Source organism: Protopterus annectens, chromosome 6.part0 (assembly GCF_019279795.1).
Source record: "Protopterus annectens isolate FY-2018-M chromosome 6.part0, PAN1.0, whole genome shotgun sequence".
In the NCBI taxonomy this organism is placed as follows: Eukaryota; Metazoa; Chordata; order Ceratodontiformes; family Protopteridae; genus Protopterus; species Protopterus annectens.
The window spans coordinates 1918650631-1918662668 of record NC_056737.1 but is presented as its reverse complement, the minus strand read 5'-3'; the positions used below and the strand labels follow the sequence as shown (position 1 = coordinate 1918662668).

Sequence of the window (12038 nt, the reverse complement as noted above, 5' to 3'; positions counted from 1 at the left end):
CAAATTTAAGAAAAGCCTCTAATTGGTAAAATACATGCCCAGATGCAATACCTAATTTTTGGCTAAAAAATATTAACATCTTTGCACGAAGATTTAGCCATGAGTAAGAACAATTTATATGTGTACCCCAAACAGACACCAACCTGGCTAACAACAGGAAAATAATGAAAACACCAAATCACCAACCAACTCTCTCCAAACGAAAAACACACCAAAAATCCAAAGCAGAACAGGAACTCTGGAACACACACATGGTGAAAAAACCTTTTTCTTTACTAACGAGTCCTGGTACCTCGGCTATTCGCCTTCAGTGGAACAAATCACCATACAAAAAACATCTCCTTATATATTCATAAATCAAACAACTCATTAATCAATTAAGGTGAAAAAATCTTCATTTAATGTGCAGCATCTTCATTTGAAACTTATATTTTATGTTCAAAATACATCACAATGTTGCAGTCTTATAAATCATGTGCACCGATAAAAAAAACTTCAATAAACTTCATACTTTTCATAATTATTTAGTTACTTAATAAATAAACAAGTTAATATTCACAGTACAACAATAAAGGGCATAATATAAATAGAACCATCATGTTGAAACACCACTGTCTAAATTCATGCCCCTAGGATATAAAGTATGAAAATTAACTATCATTCTGTATTCTAGTTTATTCAATTCTGTTTTAAAATTCCATGCATCAAAATGTGGTCTAGCCAACATGCTAAAAATAACAACAGGAAGACAATGCTCCTACTTAAGACTGAACCTGTAAGCTACCCTAAAAATTGTAGACTAATAATGTGCCTTCCGATGATGTATAAACTGTACATGGGAATTGATTCCGACAGAGTTTATAGTCATTTAGAAGAAACTCAATTATGGCAGTAGAACAAAAGGGCAATAAAAGAAAGTCATATGGAGCAAAGGATCATTTGTTAAATAAAGTCATAGTGGAGAAATGTAAAATGGGGAAGAATTTAAGTATGGCATGGATTGACTTCAAAAAAGCATTTGATAGCATCCCACATTCATGGATAAGAGTGCTTAAAAATGTATAAGATGCACCCTACACTGATCGACTACATTAAAGTAACCATGAAACAGTGGCAGACCACTTTGCAGTTAAAGGACAGCAATGAGATTCTGTTATTAAATGCTCAACTTCACTGTCCTTTCTCTCTGTTTCTGTTTACTATTCCTGCTATGAATAAGCAACAGTACAGCATATGAAATATTTAAAATCGACAATTTTTCTGGACTAGAACATTACCTTACTGTACTGTGGTGGTTTCACTTTCAAAAAACTTTTGTCCCTGCCCTGGTAAAGCTTGCTGCAGTCTCCAATTCATTGATGTCATCAACACCTATATGCATGCAGGTAGTTTTCTGGCCAATTCCTTCCCCAAGCTGACATTTCCACCACTTTCCTAAAAGCCCACCCATGCTGTGATGTCACAGCTGCCTGGTCCTTTCCTTTACCCATACAGAAAGTAAAGGCTAGAACAAGGAAACAGTACATGAGTCAAGTCTCCTGCTATGGGCTGTCAATCACAGGTGGTAACAGCTCAAATTACCCTTAGCACTTTAACATCTAGGGAAGTTAGGTGTGAAGGGGGATGGGAGATGAGTCAAAGTAGTACACTTCAGGCTTCACAAAATGCTGCAGTTTGGCCATTCTAAAAAGAAGCAGCAGTGAAAAGTACTTTGAAAGTCTGTTCTGTGGCATTTGCACTGTTTAAGTACTAGTCACTGAACGGCATGAAATGTTACTTAAAACTGACTGAAAGACAGCAGTGTATGCATGTAAAATCATTGCAGTGACAGGCTCTTCAGGAGGAGAAAGGCATACATGATATAATTTTTTTTTTATACAGCCAAGCACTGCATTATAGGACAGACTAAACACTCAGAATTACTTAAAGATGCCAGACCCCATGTGGTCAGACTCAGAAATTACCTATAAAAATATTTAAAAACCTGTGACTAGTCCCAGAGTGCTGTTAAAATGTAGTAAGCACCAAACCATGATGAAATAAACATGTTTTTGAGTCTGTGGGTGTGGTTCTATTTTAAGCCATGATAAAGGACAAGTTATTATCCCAGGGATAAAAATTCAAAGTGGATGTTCCAGGGTGACTCTGACACAGCTGCTTTTCTGTCTTACCCTTAACCCATTAAACTGTCTGTTTAACAGCTTAGGCCATGGCTGTAATTTGGCTCGTCGAAAACAACCAAGTGTAAAGACTTCTCATCTTTTCATTGTCAATGATTTAAAACTGTATCGCTCATCAGATGAGGAACTGAAAGCACAACTGCAAGTTATCAAAACTTTTTCAGATGATGTAAGAATGTCATTTGGTCTTGATAAATGTGCAAAAGCAACCTTTAAAGCAGGAAAACTGCAGCACCAGGAAAACATCAGTTTGTGGAAAACATCAGTTTGGGGCAAGAATGTGATGTAAAAGAACTTGAGCAAGAGGGAGTGTATAAATATTTGGGAACTGATGAAGCATCAACAATAAAACATGAACAAATGCAAATAAAACTTAGTAAAGAATACTTTAGAAGACTTAAATTAATCCTGAAAACAGAGTTGACATCTAGGAGCAAAATCCACGCTATTCTTCCTGTTCTAACTTACAGTTTTGGAGTGATTGACTGACCCCAAAACATGTTTGGTAGATTAGATGGGAAAACAAGAAGGATGATTCATGATAACCAAGTGCTTTATAAAAATCAGTGCATACCAAAATTATATATTCCCCATTTTGAAGGCGGGATTGGCCTCCTTGAAACTGATTACATGTATAGATCTGCAGTCGTGGGATTTCACACATATCTGCTGACCTCACAAGACCCAAATGTAGTGAAAGCTTTGAAACATGAGGGGAATAAATCTGAGAATTTCTCTGCTTAATCTAGCAGAAGCATGTCAGTGTCAATCAGATATGGAAATCAAACCAGAAGTAGATAAAATCAGGCAGCAACTAAATGTGCCAAAAAACAAGAGAGAGAATATAAGGTGAAAGACCAGATGAGAAGGCAAGAAATGTGGGAATTGCTTAAATATAGTTGCAAGTTTAGAAAACCTCTGGAAAAACCTCATGTTGATCAGGAATGGCTAAGGAGAGGCAAATTCAATCAAGAGATGAAAGGTTAATATTGGCGGGCCAAGATAGTGGGCTGCGTACACGTTTGTTTACAAAGTCCATTGAACATGTGGGAGAAACAGATAAATGTAGGATGTTATGTTGTCCCATCTCGCCTTCATTCTTGCTGGTTGGGTTCGGAGCCGAAACTCTGCTCCAACTCGGCCACACCCCAAAGCTTGAGAGCTTCTACTGGCTTGAGGCTAAATCCTATCCCATGGTGCTTAGTGACTGTTCCCTAGATCTCGTTTGCCATTTGAAGCTTCAGGATTGTCTTCGCTGGCTCAGGCATGTAAAATTTCATTTTCGTCATACCTTATTATTAGTAATCTTCTAAATACTATCTGTTATAACCTATTAATCTTATATTAATAGCCTTTGTGCTTATTTTTGTCTGTCACTTCTAATACTGACTTAGAGTATTCAGAAGGGTCCCCACGGTCACCCTCTGAGGATGTCTCTTTTTCAGACATCCTGGAGATCCTTAAGTAGAGGGGTGGCTGGAAGTCCCTTTCCCCTTTTTAAGATGAGTCGGTATACCTGGAGGCATTTGGCTCTCGCCCCTCCACCTCTTGGGTGTCTCCACTTTTCAACCCTCTCCTGGGTTTGGTGAGTCAAAAGGTATGGGACTCTCCAGACTCAGTGGACCTCATTCCGAGGAGGCCTAATAAATTCATTACAGCCTCGGAAGATAGGCAGTATTTAAGAAAAGGGGTTCCTGTAGATGCAATGGTGGTTGCAGCAGCCACAAAGGAGTTAGCTGAAACTTCTGCATCTGTCCAGCCACCAAACAAGGACTCTCGTATGATGGGCAAATATGGGAAGCGTACGTTCTCCTCGGCGGCCTTTATGTTGCGGTCGCTGAATTTTTTGTCTCGTTTCACGCGACTTCAGAGGAATCTCCTAAAAGAGCCAAGAGATACCCTGCAAGGTGCTACAGCCCAGGACCTATCTTCTTGTTGTTGTGGTGTCTTTCAGCTTATCCCTGGTTAGGGGTTGCCACAGCGGAACTCCGGTCCGCTAATGTTTTTGGTAGTGGATTTTTACGTGCCGAGTTACCAGCCCTGATGCCCAGGACTTATCTGGCAAGGTTAATTTCCCAGCTTGCAACCTTAACCTCCATCTCTCTGTGCGCCTTATATCCCATGCTGCCAAGCAGGGCAGCAGGCACAGGAATAGCTCTTCATAAACATTCCTGGATGCGCCTTTGCGAGTTTGCTGAACCCTTCCCATCTTCCTTTATTGACACTTCCTTTGATGGCTCGTCATTGTTTGGGCCAAAAGTGAAAGAAACTCTCACCAGGAGCCAACAAGATGGTAAGACTCTGCCATTGGAGTCTGTTTTTCCGTCCCTACCAGATCTTATCCTAAAGGTCAAAAGAGCAGAAAAATGTAGTTCCATAAGTCCAAAGGAGCCTTATCTGACACTTGTGGTGATCCTTCCCCCAGGGGCAGAGGGGGAAATAATGGAAGACGCCATCCACGTGGCAGAGGGGGTCCGCATAACCAGGGCAACAGAGATACAGTCTCTGGTAGGCCCTTCCAGCGTTCCTGAAAGGAGGCCCACCTGTCCACCTCTGAAGACACTTGGGGGGAGACTATCGCTGTACCCAGAAGCATGGCTAAATTTGACTCAAGACAAATGGGAACAGTCCATTATATTCAGGGGTTACTTCCCTTTCACTGTCCATCCCATCCATCAAAGTTTATCCCAGACATTTCACCCAGTCATAGGGATCAAGCAACACTAGAAATTCAAACGTTGCTAGAAAAAGAGAGTCATCCAAGAAGTCCCCGCAGACCAACTAAGATGTGAAATTTACTCAAGGTTCTTTTTAGTTCCAAAAAAGACAGGGGACTGGAAACCCATACTGGATCTCAGCAGACTAAACAAGTCTGTGAAAAAGTCAAAGTTCTGGATGGTAACACTGCAGTTTATGCACCCGTTTCTAGAAAAACAATTGGATGTGCTTGTTAGAACCTTTTTCCAGCTAACATTACTTTGCTCTCCTCCCTATCCCAGTTCAAAGCTAAACTCAAACAACATCTGGCACTAAACCGGCTTTGCCACTGTAACAAGCCTGGCTAACTCTCACCATGAATGTATCTTCTTCTTCGGCTTTATTATCCCCCGTTAGGTCGCACAGCGGATCACCTGTCCGCACATTGAATGGCAGAATCCACCTGCAGCATGTCTTTGGCTCACCATGAATGTATATAATCTATTAATCAAATTACTGTTTTTTTCCCCTGACTGTTACCAGGGGTAACTCAAACTTGTAATATTGTCTATTTCATGTCTGCTTATGTCATTTGTAAATATCTCATCTGTAATATGCCTTCTTTGTTATTACTTATCTGTCTACCTTGCTAATATGCCTTCTTTGTTATTACTTATCTGTCTACCTTGCTAATATGCCTTCTTTGTTATTACTTATCTGTTTACCTTGGAGCTTTTCTCCCCGAGCCTCCACTGAAAATGGACATTTAATCCAGTTGGACTATCCCGGTCAACAAATGTAGAATAAATAAAATAAAATGTGTGCTGCCACATAAAGTTGGACAGGCACACAAGAAGATTTCTGCGCTTCCGGCTGGGAGCCAGTCATTACCAGTTCAGAGCTTTGCCCTTTGGACTCACCACAGCCCCCAGGGTGTGTACCAAATGCATGGCAGTAATCATCTGAGACGTCAGGGATTCCAGGTATTTTCATACTTAGACGACTGGCTCCTAACTGCCACCACCAAGCAGCTACTAATCAAAGAAAGAGACTATACCATCCATCTCTTCTCAAAACTAGGCATTACTATAAATGCAGAAAAATCTGCCTTATTGCCATCACAGCTTATTACCTTCATTGGTGCAGATTTAAATACAAACGGCACATTGGCAAAACTTTCTCAAGAAAGGATCCAAACATTACGCAGTCAAGTGCTTACGTTACTCAACAAGAAAAAAGTACAGGCAAAATTTGCCCTCAAAATACTAGGTTCTATGGCAGTGTGACAATAACACTACTTCCCCTGGCATGACTTCACATGCGAATATTGCAGTGGTTACTCTCTGCTCAGTGGTCCATACAGGAGTTTACCCATATTTCATGAGATCCTCCTAACACACTGCTGCAAGAGGGACCTACTTTGGTGGGTCCAGTCCACTCAGGTGACAATGGACAGACCGTTTGTACTTCCCCAACCTGTTCCTACAGTAATCCTGGATGTGTCCCAGATGGGGGGGGGGGGCATTATCTGGGACAGACAGTCCAAGGGATTTGGAAAGATTACGAGTACCATTTACACATCAGTGTCCTAGAGATGAGGGCGATGCTTCTGGCGTTGCTAGCATTTCAAAACTCTCTTCCCACGTGGACTATTACAGTTCAGACAGACAATATGTCGGTGGTATGGTACATCAACAAAAAGGGGGAAACCAGATCCTAAACCCCGTGTCAAGAGGCCCAGAGAGTTTGGCAATGGGCTATATCTTCTCAATGCTTTCTGACAGCAACACACATCCCAGGGCAGTCCAACGTTATAGCAGACAGGCTAAGCAGAGCGATTCTCATGCCTCACAAGTGGTCCCTTAATCAGGAAGTTGCGAATCAAATTTTTCGCAAATGGGGCCAGCCTTGCTGCTACCTTTTTGCCACTCCCTTCAATACCAAATGCAGGAACTACTTTGCCCTAATTTCCCCTATGGGAGAGTCACCGAGGGATGCACTTGTTCACGATTGGCCCCTGGGACTTCTTTATGCCTTTCTCCCTTTTCCCTTGATTACAAAGGGTTATCCAGAATGCAAAGTCATTGAGTTGCAGGCTAATTCTCATTGTGCCATATTGGCCTCATCAGATTTGGTTCCCCTTTCTTTGGCCCCACCTTCAGGAGGACCCATGGATCCTGGACCCAGTGCCGGATCTTCTAATGCATCAGTCAGGAACGCTTCACCCTGCCCTCCACAGCCTCAAGCTGACAGCTTGGCTTCTCCACTTCTGATCTTAGCCAGGCTTCCGGAATTATCCCCTGCAGTTCATCACATTCTAGTCTCCTTGCAATGGAAGAGGTTCTCTTGTTGGGCAAACAAAAAAATGCATAGATCCTTTTACAGTATTTATACCTCCTATTCTGGAATTTCTGACAGAAATGTTTAATCAAGGAGCAGTGGCAGCCACTATTTGAGTTCAATTAGCTACTATTTTTAATTATCATGTGGGAGACTTTGGAGCTAGTGTAATGTCCCATAGACTATGCAAAGCTTTCCTCAAGGGTACTTTTCTGTTAAGACCACCCGTCAGAGAACCTCCTCCTCCTAGGGATCTCAATCTAGTATTACCATGTTTGATCCTGCCTCCTTTCAAACCAGCATCCTCTTGTTCATTAAAATTTTTATCTTGGAATACACTCTTCCTGACAGCAATTACTTCAGCCAGGAGAGTATCAGAGTTGCAAGCCTTGTCTATCCGTCCACCCTATTTGATCTTTCACAAATATAGTCTCCCTCAGAACAAATCCTTCCTCCTCACTGAAAGTTTGTTCTCAAGCAAATTTTAACCAAAATATAGAATTTCCAGTGTTTTTTCTTAACTATGGCAACAAGGCAGAGTATAAACTCCAACTGGATGTGCATAGACAGTTGCGTTTTTACTTGCATAGGACCAAAGAATTCAGAAAGTCAGACCAAATGTTTGGCTCCTATTCAGAAAATAAATGATTGGCAGTCTCAAAAGTTGCCTTGTCCAAATTGCTTACTGAGACCATCACCTGTGTCTTGATTCCCACAATAAAGAACCACCAGGAAAACTTAAAGGGCATTCATCTAGAGCGGTGTCTGTCTCTATTGCCTCTCAGTCCAGACTTCCATTGGATTCAGTTTGTGCTGCCGCTACATGGGTTAACCCTCATACCTTTATTACTCATTACAAAGTAGATGTGACCTCTCAGAACAGGGCATCCTTTGGTTCCACTGTCCTGAAGAATTTATTCCCTTGAGCCACCCAAGAAAAAGGTGCTGCGGACTCTGTCCCAGCCAGCAAGAATGAAGGCGAGATGGGACAACATAACATAAAGAAGTTATGTACTCACCATAACGTTCCGTGTTTGTTGCCCAGTATCTCGCCTTCAGTTGTGCATCCCACCTAGCCATCCCCCTGCTGGAGGATCTAAAGGAAATTTCTCAAAATTGGCAGATAGTCTGATTCCCTTCTTGCATTTTCTTGTTAACTTTATGACGGTATGTTTCATATATTATCCTTTTGTATATTGAATGTATGATAGGAACGTTTCTCCCTCAAACGAGATCTGGGGAACAGCCGCTAAGCACCATGGGATAGGACTTCACCTCGAGCCAGTAGAAGCTCTTGAGCTTTGGTATACAGCCGGGTCAGAGTCGAGTTTCGGCTCCGAACCCAACCAGCAAGACTGAAGGTGAGATACTGGACAACAAACATGGAACGTTATGGTGAGTACATAACTTCTTTTTTTAAAAAAACGAAGTAGAAACAGTCGCACACCTTTTTGTTGGTTGTGACATACTGATTGCAGAAGGACTGTATACTAAAAGGCATAATAATGTGGCAAGAATGCTGCACTGGGGATTGTGCAAACATTATGGTATTGAAGTGGCTGAAAAACACTGGAAACATGAGCCACAAAGCATCATAGAAAATGAAGTTTACATCACATGGGATAATCCATTACCAACAGTTCAAAAGACAGATATATAGTGGCCCCTGAAAAGAAGACAAAAGTAGCATTGATCATTGAAATCGCCACACCCATTGATTACAGTGTTTTGCATACAGAGAGACACAAAGTCATAAAATATCAGTATCTGCAGGCAGAAATGAGCAATGTGGAAGAAAGATACCTAGACAGCTCCAGTAGTAGTAGGAGCAACGGGTCTTATAAAAAAAAAAACTACAATCATATTTAGATACGTTACCAATACATGTAATCCTGTACGAATTGCAGGAGGAGTCATTACTGGGCAGTTTGCGGGTGCTGCGAAGAGCACTTTTGTCTGACATCAAAGATTGAAACAAGTGGTTTATTGTGCTATAAAACAGTGTTGTTGGTATGCATGTTAAATTCACATCCCTTTCTCCATCAGTGTGACATTTGAGCTGGTCCTTCCCTACTTTGTAGCTGTCATAGTAATATAACCCTTATGTACTTAAATAAAATTAATAATGATGTGGTACCTCTTATTTAACCAGATTATTAAGTCTTTGATTTTATCTAAGACAATATACTACATGGCTGGAAATATATAAACCTTAGACCATTTAACAATCAAAAAATATATATAAATATATACACGTACACTTTGCATGTAAAAATCCATTGTAAAAATCATATTGTATTTTCATAACCTATTGTTAACAAAGATCACTTTCGTCCTTCTAGACTTCTTCCTGTCTGTGCACAAGAACCCTAAAAACTATCTACAAAAATATTTTTATTAATTAGTATTGTTATTGCACATCATTTTGAATAAAGTGGAAAAAAGAACAAGAAAAGAAAACTTGTATGATGATGGAAAAAAATATACAATTAAATTAAAACTGAAATAACCTGGCATTTACTTTTATAACCCATGCAAACTCCAAAGAATTTTTCCTCAGGTAGATGGCAAATGTTGGAGGTGTGATGGGGAAGAGTGAGGTAATTGGGAACATATGTTTGGGAGTGTAATGAGTTGGCAGACTTGAACAATTCCATACAGCATACTCTGTCAGGAATACTGGGTGTGCAAATGAGTGTAGCTAAGGAAATTGAGCTGGGATACAGGATCTGAATTGCCTAAACATAGTAAGGCCTTATTAAGTTTAATTCTGGTTGCTGCAAAAAAGCAGTTACTAAAAAATTGAACTCAAAATCTAAACCAGTTATGCCTCAAGTAGTGAATATTGTAACGAGATAAAAGAACAGGAGGTGGGATATTTAGAAAAGGATATTAGTAAATTGCATAGAAAAAAATGGAAATTGTGGGAACACATGCAGAAAAATGTTTTGGAGGAGGAATGAGGTCTAAGAGAATGCAGGAATTGTATAATTTATGTAATGTTGCTGAGATTGTAGGCTATGTAATAATATTTGTGACCATATAATGTTTGTAAATCTGAACTTGTTAATATGATTTGATTACTTTTATACAAGTTTGTTTGCCTGTATCATAAGTGGTAATTCAGTAAAGTTTTTTTTTTTTTTTTTTTTAATAAAGTGCCAGTCAGTAATGTGCTGAATATGATCTTGACACCCAATAAAGTCTTAATCTGTGGTCTGCATAGAATTTTCATTTGCAGGTAGGTATTGTCTATATACAGTTAAAACTGTCTTATCTAGTTCAGGTAAGTGCTGCTAGCTCAAGCCTGAACTATCGTTGATGTTTTATGTTTCAGACTTCAAAATGATGTAGGAGTTTAGCCATGTTTTCACATAGGTGAGCTAATTAAGTTTCTGCTGAGTCATTAATTTTAATTGCAAGTTTTTCTGTTTTAACAGTGATTAGTAAGTATAATTGTGTGCAAGTCAACAGCATTTGGTGGCTGGTTGGATGAATAACTTTTGGACTACTTTGTTTTTTTTCCCCCTCCACTTTCAGTGGGGAGTTAATTGGTCATTTTCAGACTGATGTGTATTTTTAATTTTGCAGGCAACATCAGCTTTAGACACTCTGACAGAAAGGAACATACAGGCTTCCCTTGCCAAGATCTGTGCTAACCGAACTACAATTGTCGTAGCACACAGGTAGGCTGAACAGTTCAACACCATACAGCCCTCAATGTTTCCTGAATACAATTTGTGTCTGTCTTTGTATGTATCTGTGTTGCACATTCCCATTCTGAGTTACAAGCTGGTGGTCTAAGGAGTAGGCTGTGTCATTATAAATGTTTTACATGAGCTGCCTTTATAGGAGAAAGGCTGTGTTTGATTTTAATACATCCACTTCAGTGTATCCTTTCTAGGTTAGTTGAGCAAGTGTAGCAGCTTTGTATTAATGAATGAGAAAAAAAAATGGCTTTGATGATGACTTCAGGTTTCAAAAAGATTGTGTTCTGCTGTGGAGTTTGACAAAACTTTCTTGTAGATGGCAATAGGCTTGCAACTTGTATCATTGTAATTTATGAATATGCAGCAACTTGTCTATATATCTCATGGGGAAATGTATCATCATGGCAACCTGTGTCATTTTGGAACTATAAGGGATGAGCTCAGCAATGCAGTTATATGTTTAAGTTTAATATGTGATCCTTGTCATTGGGCAGTAAAAAACAGTGTTACAGATCATGTCTAAAGGCGCAAAACAAACTATCTGATGTTGTTGATCTTCTTTCCATTCATCACTGATGGGTTCCATTCCGAGCCCTCGGAACCGAGTCGGCCTTTTTACCAAGCTCACGCCAGCCAAAAAAACTCTCGAGCTAAGTCTCTACCCAGAATGCCCTTCTCCTTGTTACCTCAGATCTCGTTTGCCGCATAGCTGTAAAGCCGCGTTTCAGCTGAGCTCTCAGCTAAGTGGAACTTTATTTGATATTTGTGTGAAACATTTTTTGATATCTTAATATTTTATTGAGCGAATTGTATTTCTAGTGTTTTGTCTTCTGTCTAACCTTGTTTTTTTTCCTCTCTACCTGTTGTTACCATTGCTAATCTTTCAAGTACCATTGTTGGTACAGCTTTTCCTCCCTTACCCGTGTGGTATTTCTTCAATACCATAGCTAGTATTGTCTTTCCTGTTTATCCTTTTTATTCTTTAGTAAGATTTTCTTTTTCTCTTTACATTTCACTGTATTACTATATTTGTGACTCTTTTGAACGATGTTTGACTTTGTTCTAGTTGGATTATATGGTTGGCCTGTGGTGTCCTATCAAGATGTCATAT

The 12038-nt window shown here is 39.9% G+C and overlaps 1 protein-coding gene across 1 annotated transcript in view; it reads left to right on the top strand.

Annotated features, from left to right (window-relative positions):
- Window positions 1-12038, top strand: part of ABCB6 (ATP binding cassette subfamily B member 6 (Langereis blood group)) — a 1916984-nt gene that overhangs the window by 1581332 nt on the left and 323614 nt on the right. Inside the window, exon 18 of the mRNA XM_044075230.1 lies at window positions 10809-10903. Within this exon, the coding sequence (XP_043931165.1) occupies window positions 10809-10903 (95 nt within the window). The remainder of the gene's footprint in view (window positions 1-10808; window positions 10904-12038) is intronic.